At 35.1% G+C, this 16,563-nt stretch overlaps 1 protein-coding gene across 2 annotated transcripts; it reads right to left on the bottom strand.

Moving 5' to 3' along the window:
* Positions 1–11,457: 11,457 nt before the first annotated feature.
* Positions 11,458–13,749, bottom strand: LOC118043935 (uncharacterized). Of its 2 annotated transcripts, none has more exons than XM_035052049.2 (2): positions 13,149–13,746; positions 11,458–11,829 (listed from the first exon to the last, which is right to left on the bottom strand). In XM_035052049.2, the coding sequence occupies exon 1, from the start codon at positions 13,604–13,606 to the stop codon at positions 13,154–13,156; it is 453 nt and encodes a 150-aa protein (XP_034907940.1). In that variant the 5' UTR covers positions 13,607–13,746; the 3' UTR covers positions 11,458–11,829; positions 13,149–13,153. The 2 variants fall into 2 exon arrangements, with proteins under 2 accessions (XP_034907940.1, XP_073268995.1); XM_073412894.1 differs by lacking the exon at positions 11,458–11,829 and adding an exon at positions 12,296–12,697 and having other exon boundaries at positions 13,149–13,749.
* Between the last annotated feature and the right edge of the window lie 2,814 nt (positions 13,750–16,563).

Below are 16,563 nucleotides of genomic sequence, written 5' to 3'. Positions count from 1 at the left end.
TAATAAGATAAATATCTCCTTACCGAGAAGGACTTTTCTTAAACTATAGACGAACCAACAATTAGTAAACACGACAAAACCTGTGATTTTATCAGACAATAAAACAATGCAACTTACCTTAGATAAGGCGTATTTGGGGTGCCAATACCTTTGCTTTATACAATCAGTCCCCATACTCAATCAGTCCCCATTTTATTTTTTCACCGATAAAAGACAAGAATTCTTTGTCTCTCCATATATGCCACATTAGATACCAATATGAGATTGGATTTTTCACCGCGACGCTGCACACGTGTAGCAAAAACAATTAAATTCTACTCCTGAATCCCTTTTAATTTGGAGTTTAGGTGTTTCTCTCCTTCATAAACTAATTCCACCACCTCTTAAACCCTAAATCTTCTCACAATTTCAAAGGAAAGACAAGAAGATTTTAAAGAAACCCTCCTTTTTATATAGTTGATTGTCAGCCTCCTTTGTAAATAAAAGGGTGAGGTTGGCTTTTTATATTATAACCCCCTTAAATCTCTTATTTTTTTTGGTTATTTCCTAAATTTCAAAAATTTAAATATTACAATTTAACCCCACTTTGACTTTTATTTATATTAATTCCGAAGTTAATTGTCCTCTTTTTTACTTTTCTTTCATAATCTATTAACATGGAACTTTATTATTATTATTATTATTTCTTCGGGCTTACACTAAGGATCACTTTCATAGCTGTCACAAGTGTCTTTTCATAGACACAAATAATCTCTTTATATAAGATCCTTATACATGCTCGTTTAGTGTACTTGTCAATAAAGAAGTAACTATATATTTAGCTCTACGTATATCTTATACCTCAACATATGAAAATAACTTTTTTTTTTTATAAAAAAAACATAATATGTATTGATTTTAATAGTTGTGATTAATATCTAATCTTAATATAATATTAACTAAGAACATTGAAGGATAATGCTTTAATGCAATAATAATTCTCATAATTATAATTATATAACTTTCTATGCAAAATATTTTTATCCCAATAACTTCATCTTTACTATATCAAATGATTATTGAAAATAATGAATGCTTATATATATATATATATATATATATATAGTCAATGTCATGTGCAATAATTCAATATGCTACATGACATACAAATTTGACATATATTTTTCTATGCAAAACACTTTTTTTTTTTGTTATTTTATTGTGACATTTACTATTATTTATTTTTTTCAATGTTGAAAAGCAACATCTATCATATTCTTAAACATGTACCTAGTCTTAAATTTCAACTTTATGTTTTTTTCAATGTTTAAGACTTATGATTTTGTTGATTTATAGATGATATTTTAACACAATTACGTACTTTTCACTAATATAAAGTTGAAATTAAGACTAGTGCATGTTTAAGAGTATGGTTGATGTTGTTTTACAAAATGATTTTCGCTTGGAAATGTATTAAAATAATATTTTTTAATTATTTTTTAAAATATATTTTTGACACCAGCACATCAACATGATTCAAAAACATAAAAAAAAGATTAAATTGGAGCTAAAAAAATTCAAAGACTTTTAAAAACTCATTCAACTGTAATCCCAAACACCCCATAATAATAATAATAATAATAATAATAATAATAATAATAATAATAATAATAATAATAATAATACATCCTTTAAACACAATACAAAAGTACAAATAGCCCACGATTGTCAACCCAATTAATTCATGATCTCACATTTCAAATGGACTTTTTAGATACTGTTTTAAATGCTCACATCTGCGCTTACTGTTAACGGTGATTTATTTTTATATATGAAACCAAACACGCCTACTAGTGCATAATTTTTCTTAATATTTTTATTGCTGTCTGCACTGTGCATGATTGTAGCAGGAATAATGCTTTTATGCTCTTAGTTAATTATTTGTTAAAAAAAGGCTCTTATCTATGCAATATTGGTGGTAACAACTCCTTATTCCCACTCCACACCTAACTTTTATGGACCAAATTAACCAACCCAGAAATGGAAAAGGTACATGTTGTCTTGCCCAGCTGCCATGAGTTGTAATGCTCTTCAATGACGCTCATTGATGCTCTTAATTTATAAGCTCACGTGCAGGAAGGGAGCCATCACAAGGAACTCAATTCAAATCAGAGACCGTACGGAGAGCTTGATATTCATCCGGACCAGAGAGCCTATCATTTATCAGTCGTTAGTTTAGGGATGGTCTAGCAATAATGGCTCTGCACCCCCATCTTGGACTACCAATCTCTTTTTTCCCGCAATGGTCATCTGCAGGGATCATGCATGAACTTCACTGACAACTCTTTTCCTCCATCAATCTTTCATAATCACAGTAATAATTATATCGGAAGTCCGGACATGACCACAAAGTGATATGCTCTACACCGAAAACAACTTATTAAAGAACAATTAATTTTGTAGCGTCTTATTTATACTTCCCGTCCACGAAATCAATATTTATTGGATGGAGGTTTTTCATTTTCAATAGTATTGATACCTAAATACAAGTTATTTTTGTATCACAATTGATGTGCATCATGAGAATTATAATCCATCTCGTAAAGCTGAATCTAATATGCAAGAGGATTCAGATGGTCCAATGACAAGAGCGAGAGCGAAACAACTACAACGGGCCTTAACGAATCAAATTGCAATGATTGAAGCTGCGTCGGAGTTAAAAATTAGCAATAAGTTTGAAATTGGTTCAAGGGTGCTTATTTGCCTACAATTGGAACTTGGAGATGGGAAAAGCCCTTAATGGTTCTTTTCATGCTGGGCTACTTGTATTTGGATTGATAATGCAAGTGAAGGAATTGATGCTGTTTACGGTCAGAACAGTAGATGGATTTGAACCCGAATTTGAAGTCATCCAATGCATGTGAAAACAAGATTTATGTAGGTAAAATTCAAGTTCAGAACGTGATCTTTCTATATTGTCCAACGATGATTGCATTGGACTTTCGTGTCAAAAGTTATGGCTGTTTTAAATTTCGTCTGCATATGTTTTAGAAATGTAAAAAAAAACGTGTGTTAGTTAAATTTGTCTACTTGCTTTATTAAAAGTCTAGTTTTTAGGCTTGACTTCTGTCATGTTGAATTCACCTAACTTTGGAGGGATGTTCCAAAGATAAATATGTATCAGAATATGAAATAAACACTTTTGGCCAAGATTTGAAAACTTAATTCAGAGAATTAAGAGTTGTTCTTCCAAATTCGTTTTGTGAACCCTACCTGACTTATCACTCTTCAATCACAAAGAGTGTGGCGTCGAAATCCTAGATTGATCTTTGTGGCGTCCAGATCAACTTATCAAAGTATCATTCTAGTCTATCCTCCATCTTATTTACCTTAAATCACTACAATCCAGCCTAAATACCAAAAGAAAGACAACACAACCAGACCCATCCTTCATCCATTTTCGTTAGAATCATTGTTGCTGATTTTCAAATCATTCACGGCACATCATCTGGTATCAGAGCATCAGTTGCGATCTAAGACAGGAGCCAAAAACAACAACAACAAGAAAGGTTTGCTGGAATTGAGGTTGACAGACTTAACTATGGCTGGAGATAAAGAAGATTTGCCAAGAGGGTTAAGTTTGGAACAGGCACAGGTCATGGGCTTACAACGATCTCATGCTGAGATTCGGGATGAGATGACTGGAATTCGTGAACAGTTGAATACCCTTATGCAAAGGATGCAAAGAAATAATTTGCAACCCCAACCGAGGCAAGCACTTAGGGTGCCACGAAATGATATTATAGAAGCTGACGAAGATCTAAATGGGGATGATGAGGCTGATGATAGGGTCAGACCAAGAAGGCAGAATTATAATCCTCCTAATGGTCTCAAACTTAAGATTCCACCGTTTAGAGGAAGTAGTTCACCTGAGGAATACTTGGAGTGGATTCAAAAGGTTCAAAAGGTGTTTGAATGGTATGAATATTATGAAGAAAGGAAGTGCAAGGTGGCAGCACTTGAGTTTACAAATTATGCTCTTTTATGGTGGGAAAACGTAAAGATTCGGAGGAGAAGGGATGGAGAGGAGGAGATTACAACATGGACAACTATGAAAAGAGTGATGAAGAAGAGATTTGTTCCTGATTACTATAAACAGGAGCTATACATCAGACTTCAGACTTTGCGACAGGGATCTTTGACTGTGGAAGAGTATGTGAAAGAGTTTGAACTGCTGCTGATTCGATGTGAATTGATGGAACCTCAAGAGCAAACAATAGCTAGATTTCTTGGAGGGTTGAGGAAGGATATAGCTAATGTTGTTGAGTTACAACCGTACATCTTCCTTGAGGAAGTTATAAAGCTTGCAACTTAAGTAGAGAGGCAGCAGAGACGAGGAGGTGTCCGAACTAGTGTAACTACGTCAAGCGCGACAAGGGCTGTTTCTACGCCTACACGAACATGGAGCACACCTAAACGAGATGAGAAGGTGGAGTTTAGCAAAGGGAATACCAGTTCTGATTCTTTGAAGGGAAAGGAGAAGGTGACAGAACCTCAACACCCTAGGAGGTCTCGGGACATCTTCAAGTGCTTGGGATATGGGCATATTGCTTCGGAATGTCCAAATAAAAGGGTGATGATTTTGCATGGGGATCATGGAGAGCTAATCAGTGGAGATGAGGTTGAAACTGAAGACGAAGATGAGGTACAAGTGGCTGAACAAGAAGAGGATTTCGAACCAGTGAAGGGAGATTTGTTAGTTGTTCAACGAGTTCTAAATGCACAAATTGACGTTAGCGATGAGCAATGCGAGAACATCTTTCATACTCGATGTCAGATTCGAGATAAGGTGTGCGGGATGATCATTGATAATGGAAGTTGCACTAATGTTGCGTCAACTACCTTGGTGGAGAAATTGGGTTTAAATACCCTTCCACATCCCAGACCCTATAGTTTGCGATGGCTGAATGAGAATGGGGAGATTCGGGTGACAAAGCAAGTTCGTGTACCTTTTTCCATTAAAACCTATCACGACGAGGTTTTATGTGACGTTGCACCAATGTCAGCTAGCCATTTGTTGCTGGGTCGTCCATGGCAGTTTGATAAGGATGTGACCTACAATAGACGGAAGAACACTTATTCTTTTATGCTGAATGGAAAAAAGGTGAACTTGTTACCACTGAGTTCTCAACAAGTTAGAGAGGATAAGTTACGAAGCCAACAAAAGGAGGTGACATCACGAAAGGGGCTGTTGTTAGCCAAAAAAGGAGACATTAAACAAGCATTAGCCACAACAGGGATTGTTTTCATGGTCTGGGCAAAGCAACTACTACAAGTAGAAGGATTGGACTTACCAAGACAGATTAAGGAATTACTTGAAGAATTTAAAGATGTTTTTCCAGATGAATTACCTAAAGGATTACCACCTATTCGTGGTATTGAGCATCAAATTGATTTGGTGCTGGGAGCTTCACTTCCTAATAGACCAGCATACAGATGTAATCCAGAGGAAGCGAAAGAGATTCAAAGGCAGGTTGGTGAGCTCTTAGAGAAGGGCTATGTGCGAGAATCACTTAGTCCATGTTCCGTACCTACTTTGCTTGTACCGAAGAAAGATGGTACCATGAGGATGTGCATGGACAACCGCGCTATCAACAAAATAACAGTTAAGTATCGATTTCCTATACCCAGACTTGATGATTTGCTTGATGAGTTGCATGGTGCTGCATTGTTTTCTAAAGTCGATTTGATGAGTGGCTATCACCAAATTAGAATGAAAGAGGGAGATGAATGGAAAACAACATTTAAAACTAAACAGGGGTTATATGAATGGATGGTAATGCCATTTGGGTTATCTAATGCGCCTAGTACATTTATGAGGCTTATGAATCATGTTTTGAGGAAGTATATTGGGCTGTTTGTTGTGGTATATTTTGATGACATCCTGGTGTATAGCAAGACCTTTGACGATCATGTGAAGCATCTTAGAGTTGTGTTTGAGACTTTGCAAGATTCTAAGTTGTATGGGAAACTCACAAAGTGTTACTTCTGTAAAGAAAGTGTCGTGTTTCTTGGATATATTATCTCTAGCAGGGGAGTTAGAGTTGATGAGGAGAAAATTGAGGCAATTCGAGACTGGCCAAAACCTGCTAGTATCACTGATGTGAGGAGTTTCCATGGTTTAGCTTCTTTCTACAGGCGATTTGTGAAAGACTTCAGCTCTATTGTTGCTCCTATGACAGAATGCTTGAAAAAAGGGAAGGAGTTTAGATGGAGTGAAGATGCGCAGAAAGCTTTTGAGATAATTAAGGAAAAGTTGTGTACTGCTCCAGTTTTATCACTTCCAGACTTTGCTAAAACATTCGAAATAGAGTGCGATGCTTCCGGGGTTGGAATTGGTGTTGTTTTGATGCAAGAAAAAAGACCGATTGCATTCTTTAGTGAAAAGTTAAATGGAGCGCGTTTGAACTACTCTATTTACGACAAGGAGTTCTATGATTTGATTCGAGCTCTGGAGGTATGGCAGCACTACTTGTTGCCTAAAGAATTTGTTATACATACTGATCATGAAGCCTTGAAGTATCTTAAGGGGCAAAACAAGTTGAATCGAAGACATGCTAAATGGGTGAAGTTCATGGAGTCATTTCCTTATGTCATAAAGTACAAGAAAGGGCAAGTTAATATGGTTGATGATGCTCTTTCTAGGAGGTATGCACTGATCTCTATGTTGAATGCAAGGCTGATGGGTTTTGAACAGGTGAAGGATCAGTATGCCAATGATTCCTACTTTTCTAATGTGGTTGCCGAATGTGCAAAGGGAGCTTGTGATGGGTTCTTTATGCATGAAGGTTACTTGTTCAAAATGGGCAGAATGTGTATTCCTTCAGGTTCGTTACGGGAGTTGCTTGTGCGAGAGGCTCATAGTGGTGGTCTTAGTGGTCATTTTGGGGAGAAGAAGACTTATGAGCTGCTGAAAGAACATTTTTTTTGGCCTAGTATGTTACGGGATGTACACAAGGTGATTGAAAGATGTGCTATTTGCAAGAGAGCTAAAGGTAAAGAGAATGCGTATGGACTATATATGCCACTGCCTATTCCAGAGCAACCATGGATGGACATTAGCATGGACTTTGTACTTGGACTACCAAGAACACAACGTGGGAAGGATTCAATAATGGTGGTGGTTGATCGATTCTCCAAAATGTCTCATTTCATTCCTTGTACGAAAACTGACAATGCAATACATGTTGTTGATTTGTTCTTTCAAGAGATTGTTCGTTTGCATGGAATTCCTAAAAGCATTGTCTCTGATCGTGATACAAAGTTCTTAAGCCACTTTTGGAAGACTCTTTGGAGGAAACTTGGAACAAAGTTACTTTTCAGTACGGCATGTCATCCACAAACTGATGGACAAACTGAGGTAGTAAACCGAACTTTATCTTCTTTGTTACGAGCTGTTATACATAAGAATTTGAAGAGTTCGGATACTTGTTTGCTGATTGTGGAGTTTGCATATAATCGTAGTGTGCATGGGGCTACAAAATTTTCACCATTTGAGGTTGTGTATGGCTTTAATCCTTGTGTTCCTATTGATCTTGTTCATATTCCAATTGATGAGAGGACATCTATGGATGGAATTAGAAAGGCATAATTGATGAAGAAACTACATGAGCAGGTTCGACTACATATTGAGGAGAAAACAACAAAGTATGTTAAACAAGCTAACAAGGGGTGAAGGATGGTCAGGTTTGAACCTGGAGATCTTGTTTGGATTCATATTAGCAAGGGCAGATTTCCAAGCAAACGTAAGTCCAAGTTGATGCCAAGAGCTGACGGTCCATTTCGTATTATAGAGAAGGTGAATGACAATGCGTATAAGGTAGATCTTCCTGGTGATTACAACGTATCAGCTACTTTTAATGTGAAAGACTTATCTCCGTACTTGGATGACGATTATGATTTGAGGACAAATCATTATCAACCCGGGGCTGATGATGTGCATCATGGGAATTATAATCCATCTCGTAATGCTGAATCTAATATGCAAGAGGATTCAGATGGTCCAATGACAAGAGCGAGAGCGAAACAACTACAACGGGCCTTGACGAATCAAATTGCAATGATTGAAGCTGCGTCGGAGTTAAAAATTAGCAATCAGTTTGAAATTGGTTCAAGGGTGCTTATTTACCTACAATTGGAACTTGGAGATGGGAAAAGCCCTTAATGGTTCTTTTCATGCTGGGCTACTTGTATTTGGATTGATAATGCAAGTGAAGGAATTGATGTTGTTTACGGTCAGAACAGTAGATGGATTTGAACCCGAATTTGAAGTCATCCAATGCATGTGAAAACAAGATTTATGTAGGTAAAATTCAAGTTCAGAACGTGATCTTTCTATATTGTCCAACCATGATTGCATTGGACTTTTGTGTCAAAAGTTATGGCTGTTTTAAATTTCGTCTGCATATGTTTTAGAAATGTAAAAAAAAAACGTGTGTTAGTTAAATTTGTCTACTTGCTTTATTAAAAGTCTAGTTTTTAGGCTTGACTTCTGTCATGTTGAATTCACCTAACTTTGGAGGGATGTTCCAAAGATAAATATGTATCAGAATATGAAATAAACACTTTTGGCCAAGATTTGAAAACTTAATTCAGAGAATTAAGAGTTGTTCTTCCAAATTCGTTTTGTGAAGAACCCTACCTGACTTATCACTCTTCAATCACAAAGAGTGTGGCGTCGAAATCCTAGATTGATCTTTGTGGCGTCCAGATCAACTTATCAAAGTATCATTCTAATCTATCCTCCATCTTATTTACCTTAAATCACTACAATCCAGCCTAAATACCAAAAGAAAGACAACACAACCAGACCCATCCTTCATCCATTTTCGTTAGAATCATTGTTGCTGATTTTCAAATCATTCACGGCACATCAACAATCCTATCAAACTTGATTTACTTAACTTTTTGGAAATTGGTTAGGGGTTTTCGTTGCTTGATTTTGGTTTAGCCCCAACTTTTCTTGCGTCTTGGGTACATGTTCCAGCCACGTTACCATGTTTTCCCACCTTCTCAAGTCTGTCACACACGTTCCCCCATCACGAAATTCATTCTTTCTATTATCTTCGTTATGGCTTGCATTTGGAACTTAAGTAGACATTGGAAGGGGGTGGTGTGTTGTTTTGATCTAGCATGATAGTACATACAAAAATTGTTTAGTGGTAAAAACTCCTCGCATTGCTCATGTTTCGCTTAAACACGCTTAATATCTTCATACGCTCACACCTCTCGAGTAAATAGAAAACAAGCAAAATAAAACTGTGATGATAGTCTCACGAGTAGCAAGCGAATCTATCTAAAATATAAACAAAACTGAAGACTTGAATAAAAACATAAATGAAATATGCAAAAAGATGAAACAACACCTATATGGATATGTTGAAAGTACACTACAAGAAACAAAAACAACAGAAAGAAAACGGATTTCAAGTTGACACAAAACATACTCAATTACGACGAGTTAAGTCCGAATTTGAAACCTAAAGTAAATGATATCCAATTGAGCTAAACTTTCAGTTATAGTGTGATTTCAACCCAAATAGACAGAATATAAAATTTGAGCAATTTACGATGAGGTTTCATATACTGATGCAAAAATGTTATGAATTAGACTTGTTGAGACCCAAAATTGAAAACCAAAGCAAATGATATACAATTAATTGATCCCTAAATTAATATGTAGTGTGATAAGGACCCCAGTAATCAGTGTATCAACTTTAAGCTAATTTCGAGTTGATTTGATCTAATTTTCCCTTGCTTAGTTTTATGTGGCAGAAACCAATAAACATCTTTTTGAACATTTTTTTTCTTTTCTATTTTTTGTTTTATGCTACTGATATATTTTGGATAGTAACAAAATGAAATAACAATTTTTTTTTTTATAAGCCACGAATTCAAGGAGAAGAAGAAATTGGACACTAAGGAATTTTTGTGGAAACAACAGAAATGAAAATTTCAGAAGGATATAACCTGATTAATAGAGCTAAGCTCTAATACCAAATGATGCAAAACTCATGATCACGTGGTCAAGCAACCCACACGTAAATACATTAATTCCCGAAAAACCAAGTAAATTAGGTTTGATAGGAGTGTGACACAAAGATAACTTGTATCTGGACACCAACACTATTGAAAACAAAAAACCCACACTCAACAAATATTGATTCGCAAATGAGAAGTATAAGAATGACATCACAAAGCCAATTGTTCTTCGATAAGTCGTTTTCAGTTCTTTAGAGAATCAGGAAAGGAAAATTATCCCACCAACACATAACAAGTGCAGCAAAAAAAGTTTATTGATCTTAAAATTGCTAACCTTACATGTCTGGTTATGCACTTATTTATATTGACTCCAAACTAAAAATAAATCTTGATGGACTTATATGACGTCCACTTACAATTGACCCAAATAAGTAATAATAACCCAAAAACTAAAAAAAAAATGATAAAGATATATATAAAAAAAAAAACTGAAAATTATTATCCTATATATGCTAAAATCAGATTTGTCACCCTTAAGAAATTCCAAATAGACTAAGAAATCTGATCTGAAGGTAAAATTAATTCTGAAGTCTTCTTTTCCTGTTGTAACTAGGATGAATAAAGAATCTTAGTAAGAAAATGATTTTAAAACATTTATGAATTCTTGCCACTTAAAAACTATATTGCAACAAAAAAAAATCCTTGTAGTAAGAGATTCTTAAAACAAGTTGTTATTTTCTAATAGGAAAAGGATTCTTGTCAAATAGAAAGTTCACAAGTCAAAAAGAAAAAATAACAAAATTTATGCAGTCTTTGGTGACCCATATTTCGATGCCTTCCTGAACTCTGATTGACCTCAAATTTTAACATAGGATAGGAAATGTCAGGAGACTCCACATAAACTTTTAGTTCAATCCAACGATAAGATTGAGAATTATAATTGTAGCCGTAAAACTAAATAGTTGCATATTTTACGTTAAAATTCAAATTGCCTAAATCATATCACAAAGGCTCTAATATCTTTTGATCGGACTCACCAACATCACCATCTGAAAGGGTATTTTCATTTAGGAACACGACTTGAAAAAAAAAAATATTAGCAAAATAAAAAGAATTTTTTTTTTTTTTTTTATGAAATAACACTTAGATACATATTGCAATTGAAAAAAAAATACATTTAAAGTTATCAACTTTATCATTGCACCAGACTTTAATTTTTTGTTCACATATTTACTTGAGGTTTTTACTACTCCACTAGGGTTAAATTTGCTTGAGTTAATAATAGAGACAACTTTAATATACAAGGGTTTTTCCTTTTTAAAACTTTAATATTTAAGCCCTTCATTCTTCAAACTTTCCTCCCCATTACTCAATCAGTGTTACAATGTCACCAGGTATTCCTATCAAGTAGGTGAAACGAAATAACATTTCGAGATGTGAGCATGAAAGCCTACAAATCAGAATTTCAACTACATAGTAGATACAGAAAATAGTAATTTCAAAAGAGAGTTGTTATATGACAGACTTCAGTCTTGAGAATTGACTGCAAATAGGAGCTTAGCATTCAAATCCATGGGCATTTAAGCAGATACAAACATTGAATCAACATAAACGGTTTCAATCCTTGTAGTCTAGACTCTAGAATACAAGTGCCTCATAATTTATGGGATTTGCTGAGAGCCTCCAGCCCATAAAGTAAACATACCACATAACGTGTTAAATGGAACCGTGCGAAGGAGAAAAAGGAAGCACTTCAATTAGCAATGCGCAACCCACCCTTGAGGGAAGGAAAAGGAAACACATTAGAATCTGCCAACAAAAACAACACATCAGTTCACTGTTTTCTGCAACTCTGCCACAACACAAGAATTTATGAAGACAAATCATGCAAGGCGAATAATTGATATTAGATAGCATTCTATTCCCAAGTGACACTAACTAGAAAGCATATGGACAAGCATGGCTCCCAACTTGGTGAAAGGGGATTTCCGCCCGAAGAAATCTCATCAGTATGGGTGCAACAAGATGTCCTTTCTACAGTAGATTTACTGAATCAACATTACACCTTCTCCTCCACTGTCATTGCTCCCGGTATTTTTGGTCTAGAGTAATTCAACGGTTCGGAGTTTCAACCAGAATCTCTTAAAGATTTCTACTGTCAATGGCTAAGCTACAACTCAGAGAGGTTAGTTTTCTCTGCAACCTTGTGGACTGGCAAAAAATAATCTAGAGTTCAATGGCGTGCAACCGAATTGATCATCTCCTTCTCAATCGGTTGTATAGAATTTCAATTTGGATTCAAGCCATACAAGAGAGTTTCACATATACACTGTATGCTTTGACTAAAGGATCATAAGGTATTAAATTGTGGACCAAACCTGCTAAGAAGCACATGTTACTATGGTCTGATTTTTAGCTTCAAGCCTTGTACTTAATCTTAGTTAGTCATAATCTATATGACTGACTTTCTTTTATTAACAATACTCCCTCTCATTTATCAAAAAAAAAAAAAAATTGATGAAAGAACATTGGTATTTGTCTTAAAGGTGCATGTTGTTGTAGTGATGTTCACAAAGCAGGAAAAACTGACACCCAAGACCGGCTTCAGTACATAATGTATCCTTGTTTAGCTTCCAGCTCAAATGGACTTAAAAAGACAAGGTTTGTTAACCGAATTCTGCATAGAACAAACGAGAATGTGGGTATGATAGATCAATAATTCAAGATTGAATTCAGAGGTCCAAACATACAGTTTTTAAAACTTCATCAAAATTCAACAAACCCTTCAATAAACGACCTAGCAGCATTCTCCAGAAAAAGAAAAAGAAAAAGAAGGCCTAGCCAAAAATTCAAGCTAGTTTACCTGAATAAATTTAATCTACCTTTTAATATGTCAGATACAACTAGAACGAATAATTGCAGAACTCATTTGCTTGAACTTAAAATATTTAATCATGTACATAATATAAAATATGACCAATCCCATAATTTATAGTTTCTTTTCAATTTTCCTTGACGGGATATTAATATACCCGATTACAAATATTAAATTATAATTTAATCCAGGCAGAAGTGAAAGGAATATCGATTAAACTAAAAAAACAAGAAAAACAATGTAAAGGGAAAACCTTTTTCAAGAAGAAGAGTGTTTGCCCTCACACTGAGGACTCTCATCAAAATTCTTGGAAGGATATTTAGCAGTAATCATCCCAACTTCAAAAACCAAATTGTCTCCACTAGAACTAATCCCCGTTATCGACCACCATTTAAAAAAAGCCCAAACCCGGATCCCATCCAGTTCCGCAATCCGACCCTCAACAATCTTCCCACTTACCCTTTTGGAGTACGTGGCTAAGTAATTGTCAGGAGGGAGCGTGATCTTACACGGGCCCCCAAGATCGACGGAGAATTCGCCAGAAGCCTGGTTGAAAGTGTAGTTTTTTACGGAGGAAGGGAGGAGCCCGATTGGGAAGCCGTAGTTTGTGAGCTCGGTGTGGGCGGCAGTTGGGGGTTTCTGTTTTTCTGATTGAGAGGTGAAGGTGATTAGTAGGAGGATGAGAGAGATGAGAAAGAAAAGCTTGGTCATTATGATTTTTTCTTTATTTTTTAATCTTTTTGGATTGATTTTATATTTTGAAGGTTTTGGGTGCTAGATCAGAGATTTTCTTTTCTTTTCCTGTTGGATTGTTGGTTACGAACTTAAGAGGGAGAAGATAAACGAAAAGGATGTCATCATGGATGATATTTGACCACGTAAACCGGTAACAACGCGTCCCTTTTGGTGGTGTTTTAGTATTATAGTAATATTTGATTTTAAGATATTTTTTATTTTAATATTATTTTAAAATATATTAAAATAATATTTTATAATTTACTTTTTATTGTTAAAATGATTAAAAAAATTTCTTTTAAAAAATTTCTTTTTGAAGAACTTGGCTAAGCTACAATACCAAATAAAGCCTCCATCATAAAGCTTTGTCATTGTTAAACATGTGGCAACTCTCAACTCTGAGGTTTTTTTTTTTTTTGTTATAACAAACCAATCAAAGCTTTGATAAATGAAATTTTATAAAATCCTGAACAAACTTTAATAACAAGGATGAGGTGATGTGAACCTCGTGATTACGTTATCACGCAACTCACAATTAAGATTGAGATTTGATCTCGGAAAGCCAAAAGAAATCTGATACGAGTGTGACACAATGAAAACTTGTCCCAAGACACTAACACTATTGAAATAAAGTAGAATAACACCATGAAGCTAGTTAATCTTCAATAAGTTAGATTTAGTTCGTTTAACCAAAAAATACAATAATCTCTCTCATATGTTAAAAATGAAAAATTCAAAAGTGTTATTCATTAATGGTTGCCAAAATTTTGGCTTGCATGTGTTTAAATAGTTCAGAAAAATTAACCATAATGTATCCAAACTTGGGAACTGAATTGATCCATATACAAAAACTGGCCCAAAACCTTTACTAGTAATTCCAAGCCATGATCTAAACAAGTCTTAGATTCTAGCTGAAAACAAAGTATTCATCAAGCCCAAATAAGCTTTAGGTTGTAGCTAACAAAATAAAAATAAAGACCATAAGTTCTAAGTCTTTATATGCTGTGAGACAAGAAAAAAAAAACATTATAGGTCCAATACAAAACTTATTTATAGCTTATAAAGCTACCCAATAATCCTAGGAACTAAAATAGCAGTTGTTGCCTTTTTGGTTTTTAAGTTAGAATAGAATTATGATCTCGGCTTTATATTTATCCTTTTTTTGGAAGGAAAAGAATGTTGCCTTTGATGATCCTCTTTGTCATCTTTTGGTATCTTTCCAATTCAAGAAACACAATTAAGTTGCTGAATTACTCTCCTTGCACAATAAAGAGACTATGTCGGCCATGTGTTTCCTAAGTTAACTTGGATTCCTTTGTTTTCTTTGTTGTGTTTTCTCCTCACCTAACAAGGAAATAAAATAAAATAAAATAATAAATCGTGATATGTAAAGAAAATAATCATTGTTCCCACACATAATAGGAAATCCAATATTAGTTAGGACTCCACAAAACACATGGAAACATCTCAAAATAAGGTTGGCCGAAATTGATACAAAATTAGCAACCTTGTTGTCAAAACTTCATAGTTCAAATAAGGATGGACTAGGCCCCTTTTGCACATGGATTAAATATACCAAGGCCTCCTCTTGATGCTCTAAAGGATCCCTAAGTTGAACAGGCTGAAACTTGCACAACCAGTCCATTCAATTTTTCTTTCAAGGCCTTCACTTTGGACCTTGTGATGGGCCCACTTGGAACATGTAATGGGTCTTTAGTGTTCATGGATTGTTCCACATCATCCCCTCTCTTCTAAAATGGATTCAATCTCGAATCAAAACATGTGTCAAACAAAGTAAGATTAGCAACATTAAAGGCAAGATTCATTGTACTTCAGATCCTATCCTCCTAGATGAAAGGCAGCGAGATGTTGTGTGTAGGAAAGATACTCCGCGAGGTGTATTATGTTTGGAATTCCATCCACCCCGTTCGAAACAACATTGAGTGGTGGCACTTATTTGGCACAAACATGCAATCCTATGATTCTTCTTTATTTTATGGCTTGCTAATCATAAAGCATTGTTGACTCAAGATAGGCTTATATCCTTTGGTCTCATTCAGGTTCCACGGTATCTACTATATGGGGATGATTGTGAGGATATTGACCACTTGTTTTTTTATTGCACTTTCTCCCACTACATCTAGTATGATCTTTATTCCATATGCTTCATCCTATTTAAGACTTAATCATGGAACAACACCATCTCATGGCTCTCTAATTTGGGTAGTGATTGATTAGTATTTAAAAGTGCATATTTATCAAGGTTTTATATCATCATTTTGCACTTAAAGTATCAATAACTCCTTGACTAAAGCATGTTTTATAATAACAAGTCTAATACTATAAAATGCCCTAATATATGGTAAATGTTCATCTTAAATGCAGGCCTATCACATAAATCAAAGGATTGATTGATGAATTCAACTATTGAAATTTGTGAAGATAAAGAGAGGGTGAAACTTAGAAAAGAGATGTTGGTGCAGTCCAAACTGGAACACTGTTCGGTAATTGGGTCATATCTCGAGTTTTAGATGTCCAAATGACCTCAAATTTTTACATAGATTCAATAAGACATAGGCCTACAACTTTCATGTTTCATCAAGATCTAAGAAGGCCATTTTCAAGTCCAAATTATAGCAACAATAGAGAAGTCTAAATCTATCCTCCAGCACTATTCAGTGTTTGGCCCATATCTGGAGTTCTAGAAGTCCAAATGACCTCCATTTTTTTTTCTAGAAAGCTGAGTCAATTTCCTACAACTTTCATGTTTTCCAGTGGACCCAGTTCGGATGGTAGCATTTTTGTTTTATTCAGACAAGAAGATAAGGATTTTCACAAAGTCAAGAGTTGGCCACCCACTCAACAATTAGTCATCAAATCAATAATTCCAAATTTTGGCCTATAAAAGGAGGCATTTGCCATGTATTTGGGAG

This window comes from Populus alba, chromosome 12 (assembly GCF_005239225.2).
Source record: "Populus alba chromosome 12, ASM523922v2, whole genome shotgun sequence".
Taxonomy (NCBI): domain Eukaryota; kingdom Viridiplantae; phylum Streptophyta; class Magnoliopsida; order Malpighiales; family Salicaceae; genus Populus; species Populus alba.
This window is presented reverse-complemented; position numbering and strand designations above follow the sequence as displayed.

Coding starts and splice junctions, on each gene's coding strand:
- LOC118043935 (XM_073412894.1), bottom strand. CDS start 13,606: ATGACCAAGCTTTTCTTTCTCATCTCTCTCATCCTCCTACTAATCACC.